General features: G+C 43.1%; 1 protein-coding gene across 4 annotated transcripts in view; it reads left to right on the forward strand.

Annotated features, from left to right (window-relative positions):
* Rasgef1c (RasGEF domain family member 1C) overlaps positions 1–13,381 on the forward strand; it is a 101,195-nt gene that overhangs the window by 72,668 nt on the left and 15,146 nt on the right. Inside the window, exons 9-12 of one of the 4 annotated variants that reach the window (XM_047555956.1) lie at positions 69–148; positions 231–326; positions 3,623–3,718; positions 5,923–6,046. In XM_047555956.1, the coding sequence (XP_047411912.1) occupies positions 69–148; positions 231–326; positions 3,623–3,718; positions 5,923–6,046 (396 nt within the window). The remainder of the gene's footprint in view (positions 1–68; positions 149–230; positions 327–3,622; positions 3,719–5,922; positions 6,047–13,381) is intronic. The other 3 variants (XM_047555957.1, XM_047555958.1, XM_047555959.1) reach the window with 3 other exon arrangements.

Consider the following 13,381-nt stretch of genomic DNA (forward strand, 5'->3'; position numbering starts at 1 on the left):
GCGCATGAGAGTGAGAGGGACTGTCCAGGCCAGAGGAGCCCTCCCCAGCCCAGCCCTCCCTCTTCCAGCCGGCATGAACATGAGCCCCGTCTCCAGACTGAAGAAGACTTGGGCCAAAGTGAAGACAGCCAAGTTTTTCATCCTGGAGGTAAACAAGGTTGCTGGGCTAAGGGGTTCAGCCAGCCAGCCCGTGAAAAGAGCTGCCCAAATGCCTTCCTGTCTTCTTCCAGCACCAGATGGACCCAACGGGGAATTTCTGCAACTACAGGACAGCCTTGCGAGGGGCAGCCCACCGCTCCCTGACTGCGCACAGCAGCCGGGAGAAGGTACGTGAGAAGCCTCAATGCTCAAACATTTACCCAGTCTTCAGAGATCCTGGTTGCTGGCCCAGGTGATCCGTATCAATGGGTTAGTCAGCTTTCTGTTACTATAACAAATACCTAAGATAATCAACTTCTAAAGAGAAAAGATTTGTTTTGTCTCAGTTGTAGAGGTTTCAGTCTACGAAAGTTAGCCCCACCATTTTTAGTCTAGGGCAGTGGTTTAGGAAATCCACTCATCTCATGTCCAGGAAACTAAAGAGAGAAGATGAAGCAGTAAAGCCTCACAATCCCCTTCTAGATCATGCCCCAATGACTTCAGCTAGGCCCCCTGCTTCCCACAGGCTCTACCACCACCTACCCTGGAGTACAAGCCTTTATCACATGGACATTTGGGGGACAGTTCTGATCCAAACTACGGCAATCAGGGAACCAGGAGGTTTACTCAAAGATCACCTGGTCCAACCCCTGCCCTTCTGTAGCATCTGTGATAGATAGCCATGTCATCTTGCTTGCAGGCCTCCAGTGTGGACAACTTCGCCACCTCCAAAACAGGTCACCCTCCCCTTTGACATAAGGAGCTCTGATTCCTTGTACTTCCTTGATAAGTGCTTCCTTGTGGAACCAGGGATGGCCGTCTGGGATCACCCTCTCTAGAGAGCCACTTAAAATCAACTACTCCCTCTTCTAACTACTGGTCCTTTCACAGCCCTTGTGTCTCCTCCATTGCTTTACCTGAGTGGACAGCCCCAGGCCTGGCCTTGCCACGCTATGGTTTCCAGTCCCCTCCCTGCTATGACCCCTGAAGAGCTCCATCTGTCAGAATCCCTTCTGTTTCAGATCAAACTGTGGTTCCAAACACATAGGGTTTTACTTTTGCCTTATTATAAATGTAGTACCTCTATGTATGTGGCCTCAAATCACATTTATGGTTTTGGCAATGACTATCCAAGTTTCTTGTTTACCCAAACTGCCTTTCACCAGTGTCTTATATGTTTGCATTTGGGAGGACCTTTGCTGACCCTGATCAATTTTATTTCTCCTCTGAATTCTCCGATTAGCCTCTGATACAAGATACTGTACTGAGGCCCTAGGTTTGCAACAATCATCTGACTTAAAACTTGTCATCAGGTTTTAGGGAAAGAAACACCAAGAGTTTTACCTTCCGAGTTTGGTGTCTTTCGGGAACCTTGGTGGAATCAGGTCCCTATTGTGGTTGATGGAGGTCTTTTCTCTATCCTGAAGGGGTGTAAAATTGCTTTTCTTGAAATTCTACATCACTCTGGAACTGTATTGGATGGATACCAGTGGTCAAGTTTGTGAAGCAGGCTGACAGATATATGCTTGTGCCACCCATCAGGACTTCCTGGCCCTCCATCTAGTGGGTCTTACAGCAGGGGTCACATGAGCAGACACTGACAACCCTGATGCTACCCAGCTAGTCCTTCTACAAGCTGTGAGCTGTTCAGTGAATGAGTCTCAGGAGGGCTGAGGAATGGGGTGGAGCATTGAGTGAGACAAGACCTCCAACCCCAGGGCAAGGGAGCCTATCTCCTAGGAGCCAGAAGTCCAGAAAGCTGGCATAGCAAGGGCAGAAATTTAACTTCTTTGAGCACCTACCATATGCCGGTCACTTGATCTCCATCCCCTCCCCCATTTCATTCTAATGACTACTATACGGGATGGGCTTCAGCATCGCCATTTCCCAGATTAGAAGACTAAGAAGTCTCACTGTCCAGTCACATTGTGACGAGAGGGCCAAGCCAGGAATTAAACTCCAACCTGTCTGACTCTGAATCTCACGGTCTTTGCATACATGTCATTATCTGTCTCCCTGTTCCCAGGACACAGGTGGAGATATGTGGCAGTCTCAAGGTTACTGGCTTACAACCCAGGAGTTGGACTGTGGAGCAAGGGTATATAGGCGTTGACTTCTGCACTGTGACTGCAGCCTCTAGTTTGCATCACTGGCTGTCCCCACTATTTTTTTTTTTTCGATCCATGCTGAGGCAGGGTAGCTATAGAGCAGGGCGGACTTTGTGTTCCTAAACTCTGAGGTGCTAGGATACTGTGCATTTAGGTCTGGTGTTGTAGATGGATGACTTTAAAATGTGCATTAGTTTTAACTGCATTCTCCTCTAACTTCCAGGGAGACTGCAGGCTAAGCCCAGAGAAGCCTCTCCATGGCCTCTCCACTCAAAAAACAGGGCAATAGTGTTTTGCTTTTGGTCTTACCATAAGGCCATCAGGATGGATTTTTAACATCAAGAAAGACATAAGATAACAAATAGCTAAATACTTTTTAAAAAAGAAAAGTGGCTCAGTCGGTAGAGTGCTTGCCTTGCAAGCATGAGGCCCTGGGTTCGTATCCCCAGTACCGCCAAAAAAAAAAAAAAAAAAAAAAAAAGTGGTCACAAAATTTTAGAATAGTTGACTTACATATGTTTCAGGCATATTTAATAGTGTGCTCAGCTCCCAGTTCACTTGAGAGAGAGAGGCCTCAATCTGTAGAGCTCCAGATGGGGATATTGTGAGGTTCCTACCAGCCCCTCCCAGCAGGTAATGGAAAAAACATTCAAGGATCACTGTGACTCTGCATCTTGCACCCAGGCCAACACAAGGGAAAATGGCACTGCATGCAGTCAGAGCTCAATCAGCACTCGTGTCTAATGGGCCTGGGAAGAAACATAATCTGGCCCCAGAATTATGGGGCCTGCACATCCTTTCTTTGTGGTTTTCATATTGTCCCCATGATACCTAGTAGTTAAAATCAGCTTTTGTTATGATTTGGATCTTAAAAGTCTTCCGAAGGCTTATATGCTAAAGGCTTGGTCACCAACCCATGGTGCTACTGGGAGATGGTGGAACCTTTAGAAATTGGGACCTAGCATTGGGGGTGTGCCCCCGAAGGAAATATTGGAACCCAAGCCCATCCTTTCTTTTTGTTTCCAGGCTGCCATCAGGTGAGCTGCTTTGCTCCTCCATGCGGCCCTAAAGCAACAGAGCCAGCTAACCATCAGCTGCAACCTCTGAAACCATAAGCCAAAATAAACCTTTCCTTCTTTTAAGTTGTTTACCTCAGGTGTTTTATCATAGCAATGAAAAACTGAGTAATACTCTTGTAATTCTTGAAGCCCCAAGGCTGGTCAGGCTTGCCCAAGAAGTCTCTCCTGTCCTCTGCATCCTGGGGCTGCATCTGAGGTCCCTGGGGGCATGTGTCTGCTGGTAAGGTTGCCTCCTGCCCTAGAGCCGAGGCTGTGGGGAGGCTGCCTGGGTGCTGACCTGAACCCTCTCCTTTCCAGATCGTCATTCCCTTCTTCAGCCTACTCATCAAAGACATCTACTTCCTGAATGAAGGCTGTGCCAACCGCCTTCCCAATGGACATGTCAACTTTGAGGTAGGGCCCAGGATCCTTGGAGGGGAATGCCACCAAGTGAGATCAGCCAGTAAAAGTGCCCCAAAATGGACTGCCAGCCCCTCAACTGTCAGACTAATGCAGGACCCTGAGGCAGACATTGTAGTGGTTCTCAGGGTCTCCCCACTCCCACATCCACCAGAGGGGGATACTGAAGCCCATGCACATGTTGATAGGCACTCTGTGCTGGGGCTTATACCCAGGACGGGTGAAGCAGAATCATTTTTGCCCCTTGGGGAGCACCAGGGCAGTGAGAAAAATAGCCCCATAGACCCAGGGTGACAACCACAAGGTGCTGCGACAGGAGCTACACAAACACAGAGTGCTTAAGGACCAAGAAAGGCCCCAAAGGAGGGGCCCTGAGCAGCATGGGTGAGAGGCCAGAGTGGGCAGAAGAGAAGAAAAATTTCTTGACAGAAACCACAGTTAGCTCAAGTGTCCCCTCCTCGTGACCTCTTCAGGGCTCCTGCAGAGCAGCAGACTAGGCATCCTTCACTTTGTCACAGTACCCAAGTATCTGCCTCAGAAGCAAAGCCAGGCTGATGACTGTGTCCCAAGATGGCCCATCCCACACACGTATCAGAGTGAATGGTGGGCTAGGGAACACTGGGCGGTGGCAGCAGGAGGTCACTGAGTCACACAGACAGAGCACACCACGTGGTTGTGTTACCACCCACTCGACAGGAAGAAAGGGACTTTTCTTCTTCTTGAGAACCAACCCCACCCTAGCAGTGACCTCAGCAGGAACACAGATGGATGTGAAAGCCCTCAGCCTCCAACTCTAAGGAGCAGTAAGTCCTAGGCCAGTCGCTTGCTCTTTATGAGCCTCAGTCTCTCCCTCTGTAAAATGGGGCTTCAACCATAACTATGGCCACACAGAGAGGCTAGGAGGAGGAGGAGATGTGCAACATGAGCCACCAAGGGCTCTGAGTGTCCCCTGCTGATGAGTACCAGAGCACATGCCTGGGCTCTTTGGCCTGGAGCTGCCCTCTGCACAGACACCCCTGCAGACCCATCACATGCTGCCCACAGTCTGCTCACCCCTGAGGGCCAACAGAGCTTGGGGAAAATTCAGTCCAGTCCGGCAGGTGGTCCAGTCTAGCTGCTACACCCCTGGGGATCAGCCCAGGCTGGAGGCCACATGGATGAGACTGTAGGGGCCCAGAGAGCCTACTCTGCAGATGACCCTAGCACACAAACCAGTATAGGAACCCCTGTTTTTGTTTTTGTTTTTGTTTTTGTTTTGCCCTTCTTGAATTGGTCCTCAAAACCAAGGCTGGGGGTTGGGGTAAGACTGCAACTCATGTGGCCACAGATTTGGGAAGCAGGTAGTAGGGATCAGACATGGCTGCCAGGGCTAATCAAGGGGTATCACAGAGCTGTCTTTGTGCTGCTATTTATTTAAAATCCTTCTTAAAGTTGGCACACTTTTTAAAATTAAATACACATTACAGTGTGCCTTCCATATCCATGGATTCTACAACTGTGGATCAAAAGTGTTTTTTTAAATTGCATCTGTCTGAACATTTGTAGACTGTCTTCTGGTCATTATTCCTTAAACAGTAACTATTTGCATAGTATTAACATTGTATTAAGTATTATAAGTAATCTGGAAATGATTTAACATTTAAGAAGAGGACATGTGTACATTATATGTAAACACTGGGTCCTTGAGCCTCTGCAGATTTTGGTATTCCCAGGGCAGGGTTGGTCCTGGAAACAATCCCCCCAGGATACTGAGGGACTACTATATTTAAATTTTACTTAACTAAAATTATAATTAAAAGAATTTAATTTTACTTAAATACATTTACCTAAATATATTCACACCATTCTATACATCAACAAACATGTAGTCACTTGTCATAAATATGGAATAACCATGAAAATAAATTCATATAAAATCATGCTCACTCTTGCTAGATGCAGTCAAAGATGGTCAGCCAAGGCTACTGCCTCCTGCTGATATGAGGTGAGAGATGCTGTGGAGATATGAGGGGTGATTCTCACAGCAAGATTTCTTGCTGGGTGATGCTACCATCTATTGCCCCATGTTCCTCCTCAAATCCCTGAGATCACTGGAGGTGAGGAGAGAGGATTTCTCAGGGCTGGTCACTCACCCTCACAGGAAACTTAAAGCACTGTGGGTACTACCTCCATTTTGTGTCTCTGTGTGACCCTGGCAGAAATTTCTGGAACTGGCCAAGCAGGTTGGAGAGTTCATCACATGGAAACAAGTGGAATGTCCTTTTGAGCAAGATCCCAGCATCACCCATTACCTGTACACTGCTCCCATCTTCAGTGAGGACGGTAAGGTGACCCCCAAAGCCTTCCTAACTCCCTCAGGCCATGGGACTCAGGTGGCCTCGTAGTCACCATGCAGGAACTTCTACTCTGAGCAGGAATGCCCTATATCTATACTTGCTGGCCCCAAATGGAGCCGAGAAGACTGCATTACCCTGAATGGCCAACTGTCCCCTCAGGAACACGGGATAGATTCAGGAGCCATGGGCTGGGGCCTCAAAAACCCCCAGGTCCAGGCTTCTCCCTGGACATAGTTTGGACACTGTTGGGTATTACAAATCTGAACCATCTGTCTATCTTACCCCATTTTCTTATTAGTAAATGGGAGTGAGGGTAAGAACTGGGGCTCACATGGTGATGGCTAAGCACTGGACTGACTCTGGGTCTTTCCATGGCTGGTGCATGTGTATGTGTGTGTGAGTGTGTGCTGGTTTGGTGTGTAATGCACACTGACATGATGTGAGGTGTCTTTTCTGCAGAATGCTATTAATGTCTGTCTATCCCCTCCAGTAAACACACATTCCTGCCTAATCATTTGTTACAAACCAGTTTGCTTGCAAATTTGCTAAGTAGTAAGCCTGAGATCCCCTTTTCTGAGAGCGCAGGCTCTAGAGAAGGCAGCTGTCAGGTGGCCATCTCCCTGTGGGGGCAGTGTGGGCCCATGCTTAGGAACTCACCCTGGGATCTGCCTTCCACTCCAGCACGCAGGAGACCTGGCTCATCCTCACCAGCAAGTGTGTTACAAAGGGACAGATATCTGTGTCTGGAGAATATTCACTGCCCCACCAAAGTGGGGGAGGGGGCGAATCAGGGAGAAGTCTTTTTTAATGATTTTACTTTTGAATACTTTCAACTTTGCCATTTTACATTTCATATTTTGGAGCCAGGAACTTGCTGAAGGGAGTTCTACCTATATCTGTAGTCACCAACCCCCATCAAGAAGCTGAGCAAGCTGGGCATGGTGGTATACCTATAATCTCAACAGCTTGGGAGGCCAAGGCAGGAGGATTGCAAGTTAGAGGCCAGCCTCAGCAAATTAGCAAGGCCCTAAGCAAATTAGTCTCAAAATTTTTTTAAAAAAATTGTTTTAAAAGGCTGGGGATGCCCAGCACCGCAAAAAAAAAAAAAAAAAAAAAAAAAAAAGACTGGGGATGTGACTCAGTGGTTAAGTACCTGGGGATTCAATCCCAAGTACCACCGCCAAAAAGGGAAGCTGAACAGCTAATGGATAAACCAGCCCAGGCTGGTTCACACAGGGGACTGTGTAAACTCAGGTCTCACCTGCTCTAAGCCTCACCTGCTTCCTCTATCAAGTGGAGTAATGAGAGAACCTTCTTCCTAGGGCAATGTGAGAATTACTTGAGTTGGAAGAGGTAAAGCCCACATACTCAATCAATGCTAGTGTACAGTACTTCCCTCTATCCACAGGGTATATGTTCTAAGATCCTCAGTGGGTGCCTGAAACTGTGGATAAATCCAAACTCTATATGTACAGTATTTTTCCTGTATATACATATACAAATATAATGCCTTTTTCATCTTATCATGCACTGTGGCCATAATTTTTGCAGTTCAAAGTGTCATGGCAAAACTAGCACAGATTTCTTTTTCCTCATTCACAATTTTATAGATGGAAGATTTGTTCCTACTACAGACCTTAGCAATCTCAGCATATGATTTTATTTTACTTTCCTTGTTTAGTGGAGAACTTTCCCCTTTGCACTTAAAGGAAGCACTTTATAGTTTCTCTTTGGCTTATTCAAATTACCAGCACCCCTACTCTTGTGATTTAGGGCCATTATTAAGTAAAATAAGGATTGCTTGAACACAAGCACTGTGATTCCATGACTGTTGATCTGATAACCAAAAAGGCTACTTGTGTTAGTCAGCTTTTTGTTGCTGTGACCAAATTGCCTAACAAGAACACCTTAGAGGAGAAAAGTTTCTTTTGGCTTACAGTTTCAGAGGTTCTGTTCATCAATGCCTGACTTCATTGCTTTAGACCCAAGGCAAAGCAGAACATCATGGCGGAAGGGCATGGTAGAGGAAAACTGCTCACATCATAGCATCCAGGAAGCAGAGAAGGAACAGTGAGAACCCAAAGACAAAATATAAACCCCAAGGGCATCCCACTAGTGATCCCTTTCCTCCAACCATGCCCAGTCAGTCCATTCAAATGATTAATCCATCAAATGGATTAGTATACTGATTAGGTTGTGGTTCTCATAATTGAATTATTTCACCTTCTGAATTAACTCAGGAGATTTGGGGGGACACCTCATATCCAAACCATACTACTACTAAGTGAATAACAGGTGGGCAACATATGTAACATGGATACACTGGAAAAAGGAATAAGTCATGTACCAGGAGAAATGAAGTGGGATGGCATGAGAGCTCATGTTACTCAGAATGGCATGCAATTTGAAACTTATAAAATGTTTGTTTCTGGAATTTTCCATTTAATTCTTTCAGATCATGGTTGACCATGAGCAACTGAAACTTCAAAAAATAAAAACCAAAGATAGGGAGGGACAATTGGATTAGGTTCCTACTGGTACTGAAACAAATCACCACAAATTTGGTGGTGGCTCAAAACAACCACAAACTTATTCTTGTGCAATTCTGGAGGTTAGAAGTCTAAAATCAGTTTCACTAAGCTAAAATCAAGGGACAAGCAGGGCTAGTTTCTTCTGCAGGCTACAGGGTCAGTGGGGGGGGGGGGTGTTCATTTCCTGGCCTTTTTCTAGTGACTGCCTGTATTTCTTGACTTGCAGCCCCTTCCTCTTTCTTCAAAGCACATCACTCCAATCTCTGCTTCCAACATTGCATCATCTTCTTTCGCCTATAATCAAGTTTCCCTTGATCTCCCTCTTATAGGGATACTTGTTATCACATTTAGGGACCAATCAGATGATCCAGGATAATCTCCCCATCCCCCAGAAACTTAATTTAATCACATCTACAAAGTTCCTTTTGCCCTAGAACGTAACATTCTGGTCATAGGAGTTAGGACCTGGGTTTCTCTGGGAGCAAGTATCCAACCTCAATCTAATATACTAGTTATGATGATGATTGGTCATTAGCCAATCACCTCTTAGTGGAACTTGGGCAAGAAAATGTGTCAAAGGTACATGAGAAGTGAGGCAGGCGAAATCTCAGGGCAGAGGAGGGACATTTCCTTCACTCCTTAAGTAAACAGTATTTCTTGAGACCCTGCTTGTGCTTGGCAGTGAGTCAGTAGTGAACATAGAGACAAAACCCCAGCACTGTTGAAAAAGTACTCAAGAAATAATCACCAGAAAGTTCTCAAAATTAGAAAAACCTACAGATAGATTTAAAAGACCAAATGAACCACAAATAGAATCAATCCAAAGAAACTCATACCAAGGCACATCACAGTCAAACTTCTGAAAACCAGAAAAAAAAAGAGACAGAGACAGGAAGGAAGGAAGGAAGGAAGGAAGGAAGGAAGGAAGGAAGGAAGGAAGGAAGGAAAAGCAGGAGGGAGAAACTAATTTTGAAAGTGCTGAGAAAGAACAGCAATGGGGGGAAAACAAGTTGAATGATATCAGATCTCTCATCAGAAACCATGGAGGCCAGAAGACAGTGGCCTATTTTTCAAAAGCTGAAAGAAAAATACTGTCAACCTAGAATCCTGTATACAGTGAAAATATTTTTCAGGAATTTACTATAGGTAAATCAAAATGAAATTCTTAAAGTTGTTCATGTAACAAATAGGAAGACAAGAAAAATAAAACAGAGAAGCAAAACACAGAAAAAGCAGAATAAATAAATAAATAATAAAATGGCAAACTTAAGCCCTAACATATCAATAATTACATTAAATGCAAATGGTCTAAATACACTGAGTGAAAGACAGAAGTTGGCTTAGTGGATTTTAAAAAAACTTCCAAGGAAGGATTTTTTTAAAATTCCAAACTATATGTCATCTTCAAGAAACTCACTTCGAATATGATATAGTATATTAAAAAGTAAAAGAATGGAAAAATACTTACCTGCAAACATTAATCAAGGGAAAAACACAAGTGTCAATATTAATATCAGATAAATTATACCTCAGAAGAAAAAATTTACCAGAAGCAGAGAAAGACATTATAAAATAATGAAGGAACAATCCCTCAAGAAAATATAGCTATCTTAAATATATATCTGCCAAACAACAGAGCTACAAAATTTGCAAAGTAAAGCTATTACACCTGAAAGGAGAAAAAATCCAAAAGTATAATTGAGACTTCAAGACCAACTAGATAGAAAATTAGCAAAGACAAAGGACTCAACAGCACCATCAAACAAGATCTACTCAACATTTTTGGAACACTCAATACACTAAAGTAGGACACATATTTTTTCAATTGCCCAGAATATAAATGAGTATTTATTACATCCTGAGCCATAAAACAAACCACAAGTATTTGAAATCATAAATAGTATGTTCTGCAACCATGTTGGAATCAAATTAGAAATCAGTAACATAAGACCACAGGAAAGTCTCCCAACACTTAGAAACTAAACAATACACTTCTAGCTGAGTGTGGTGTCACTCACCTATACCCAGTGGTTCAGGAGTTCAAAATCAGCCTCAGCAATTTAACAAGGCCTTAAGCAAGTTAGCAAGACCCCGTCTCAAAATAAAAAATAAAAAAGGGCCGAGGATCTGGCTCAGTGGTTGAGTACCCCTAGGTTCACTCCCTGGTACCTAAATAAATAAATATTTAAAAAATAAAAACATACTTCTAAATAATTCATGGATCAAAAGAGACTCAAGGGAAATAAAAATGTAATTGAACTGAATGAAAATACAAACACAGTTTGTGGGGGACAGCTAAAGCAGGACTGAGAGGGAATTTTATAGCACTGAATATGCACATTAGAAAAAAGGAAAAATTTCAAATCAATCTAAGTCTTAATCCAAATATTTAGAAAAAGAGGAGCAAAATAATCCAAAGACAGCAGAAAAGAAGAAAGAGAAAAAAAAAAAACAGAACTCAGTGACACTGCAAACATAGAAAAAGGAAAAGAAAATTAATCAAATGGCTGGTTCTTCAAAAAGAATAACAAAATTGCCATCCTCTAGCAAAGGACCTTGTGACAAAGCAAAGAGAAGACACAAATTAATATTATAAGGAATGACATGGGATATCACAAGACTCTGCAGACATCTAAAAGATAAAAAAGAATTCTATAATAATCCCACACACACAAATTTAATAATTTAGATAAAATGAACCAATCCCTTAAAAAAAAAAAAAAACTGCCACAACTTGACATAAAATAGATAATTGGAATAGTTTTATAACTATTAAAGAAATTAAATTCACAATTTAAAACCTCCCAAAAATTAAATCTCCAGGCCCAGATGGTTATACTAAAGACTTCTACCAAATGTTTAAAATATTAACTCTAATTCTACAAAATACCTTCTGGCAAGTAGAACAGAATGGAACTCTCCAATTCATATTATGAAGCCAGTTTTCTTAGTTCAGGCTGATATAACAAAATATCTTAGGCTAGGTGCTTTAAAAAGAATAGAAATTTCTTTCATACAGTTCTGGAGGCCAGGATATCCAAGCTTAAGGTGCCAACAGATTCAGTCTGGTGAGAGTTAGCTCTCTGCTTCCAAGGTGACATCTTGCTGCATCCTGAGGTAGAGAAGGGATGAATGCTGTTTTCTCACATGGCAGAAAGTGGATAAAAGACTGAACTCATTTCCTCAAGTCCTTTTATAAGGGAAGTTGTCCCATTCATGAAGGTGGACTCTTCATGGCCTAATCATGGGGCTCCCCCTCTTCATGCTTTTGCATTGGGATTAAGTTTCAACAGGAATTTTGGAGGAACACAAAGAGTCAAACTATAATACTTCAACGGGGCGATCCAAGATGGCAGACTAGAGGGTGACTGCATCTCCAGTCACTCCAGAACCCAGCATTCAAGAAGGGGAGGCATTGAGAGACTTGGACTAAAACAGAGCCTTGGGGTGAGTCTCCCCCACCGGGTGAAGCTCAGCCTGGGCAGCAGGCATGGATAGGGGTGGCATATCAGAGTAGGGCAGGGCAGCTAGAGTCTTCCCCAGGTAGCCCTGCTCACTCCGGCGGTGGGCTCCTCCCACAGGGCCAGCTTCTTGGAGCAGGCCACACAGTGAGAGCATTTCCACATAGAGCCAGCTCCAAGCCCTGGAACCAGTAGTGGGCTAGGGGCAGCTTTATTTGGAAGCACTGCATTTTCAAGTTCCTCCAAGACTTCAGGCTACTGAAGGCTGGGAGGTGATACACTGGAAATCTACAGGGACACTATAAGCCAATAGAGGAATTCTGACATCTGACCAATATGAGAAAACAAGGGAAGAAAATGTCCCAAACAAACCTAGATACTATATCAATAAAACCCAATGACAGCACAGCAGAAGAAATGTCATAAAGGGAGTTCAGAATGTACATAATTAAAACAATCAGGGAAGCAAACAAGGAGATGAAAGAGCAAATGCAGGCATTAAATGATCGCACCAATCAACAGTTAAAAGACCAAATACGGGAAGCAAGAGATCATTTCAATAAAGAGTTAGAGATACTGAAAAAAAAAAAAAAAAAAAACAGAAATCCTTGAAATGAAGGAAACAATAAACCAAGTTAAAAACTCCATTGAAAGCATAACCAATAGGATAGAACACCTGGAAGACAGAACCTCAGACATTGAGGACAAAATATTTAATCTTTAAAACAAAGTTGACCAAACAGAGAAGATGGTAAGAAATCATGAACAGAATCTCCAAGAACTATGGGATATCATGAAAAGGCCAAATTTGAGAATTATTGGGATTGAGGAAAGCTTAGAGAAACAAACCAAAGGAATGAACAATCTATTAAATGACATAATATCAGAAAATTTCCCAATCTAAAGAATGAAATGGAAAACCAAGTACAAGAGGCTGATAGGACTCCAAATATACAAAATTAAAACAGACCCACACCAAGGCACATTATTATGAAAATACCTAACATACAAAATAAATACAGAATTTTAAAGGCTGTGAGAGAAAAGAACCAAATTACATTCAGGGGAAAACCAATAAGAATATCAGCAGATTTTTCAATCCAGACCCTAAAAGCTAGAAGGGCCTGGAACAACATTTACCAAGCCCTGAAAGAAAATGGATGCCAACCAAGAATCTTATACCCAGCAAAACTTACTTTCAGATTTGATGACGAAATAAGATCCTTCCATGATAAACAAAAGCTAAAGGAATTTACAAAAAGAAAGACGGCATTACAGAACATTCTCAGCAAAATATTCCATGAGGAAGAGATGAAAAACAACAATGCA

The sequence above is a fragment of the Sciurus carolinensis genome, chromosome 6 (assembly GCF_902686445.1).
Source record: "Sciurus carolinensis chromosome 6, mSciCar1.2, whole genome shotgun sequence".
Lineage (NCBI taxonomy): Eukaryota > Metazoa > Chordata > Mammalia > Rodentia > Sciuridae > Sciurus > Sciurus carolinensis.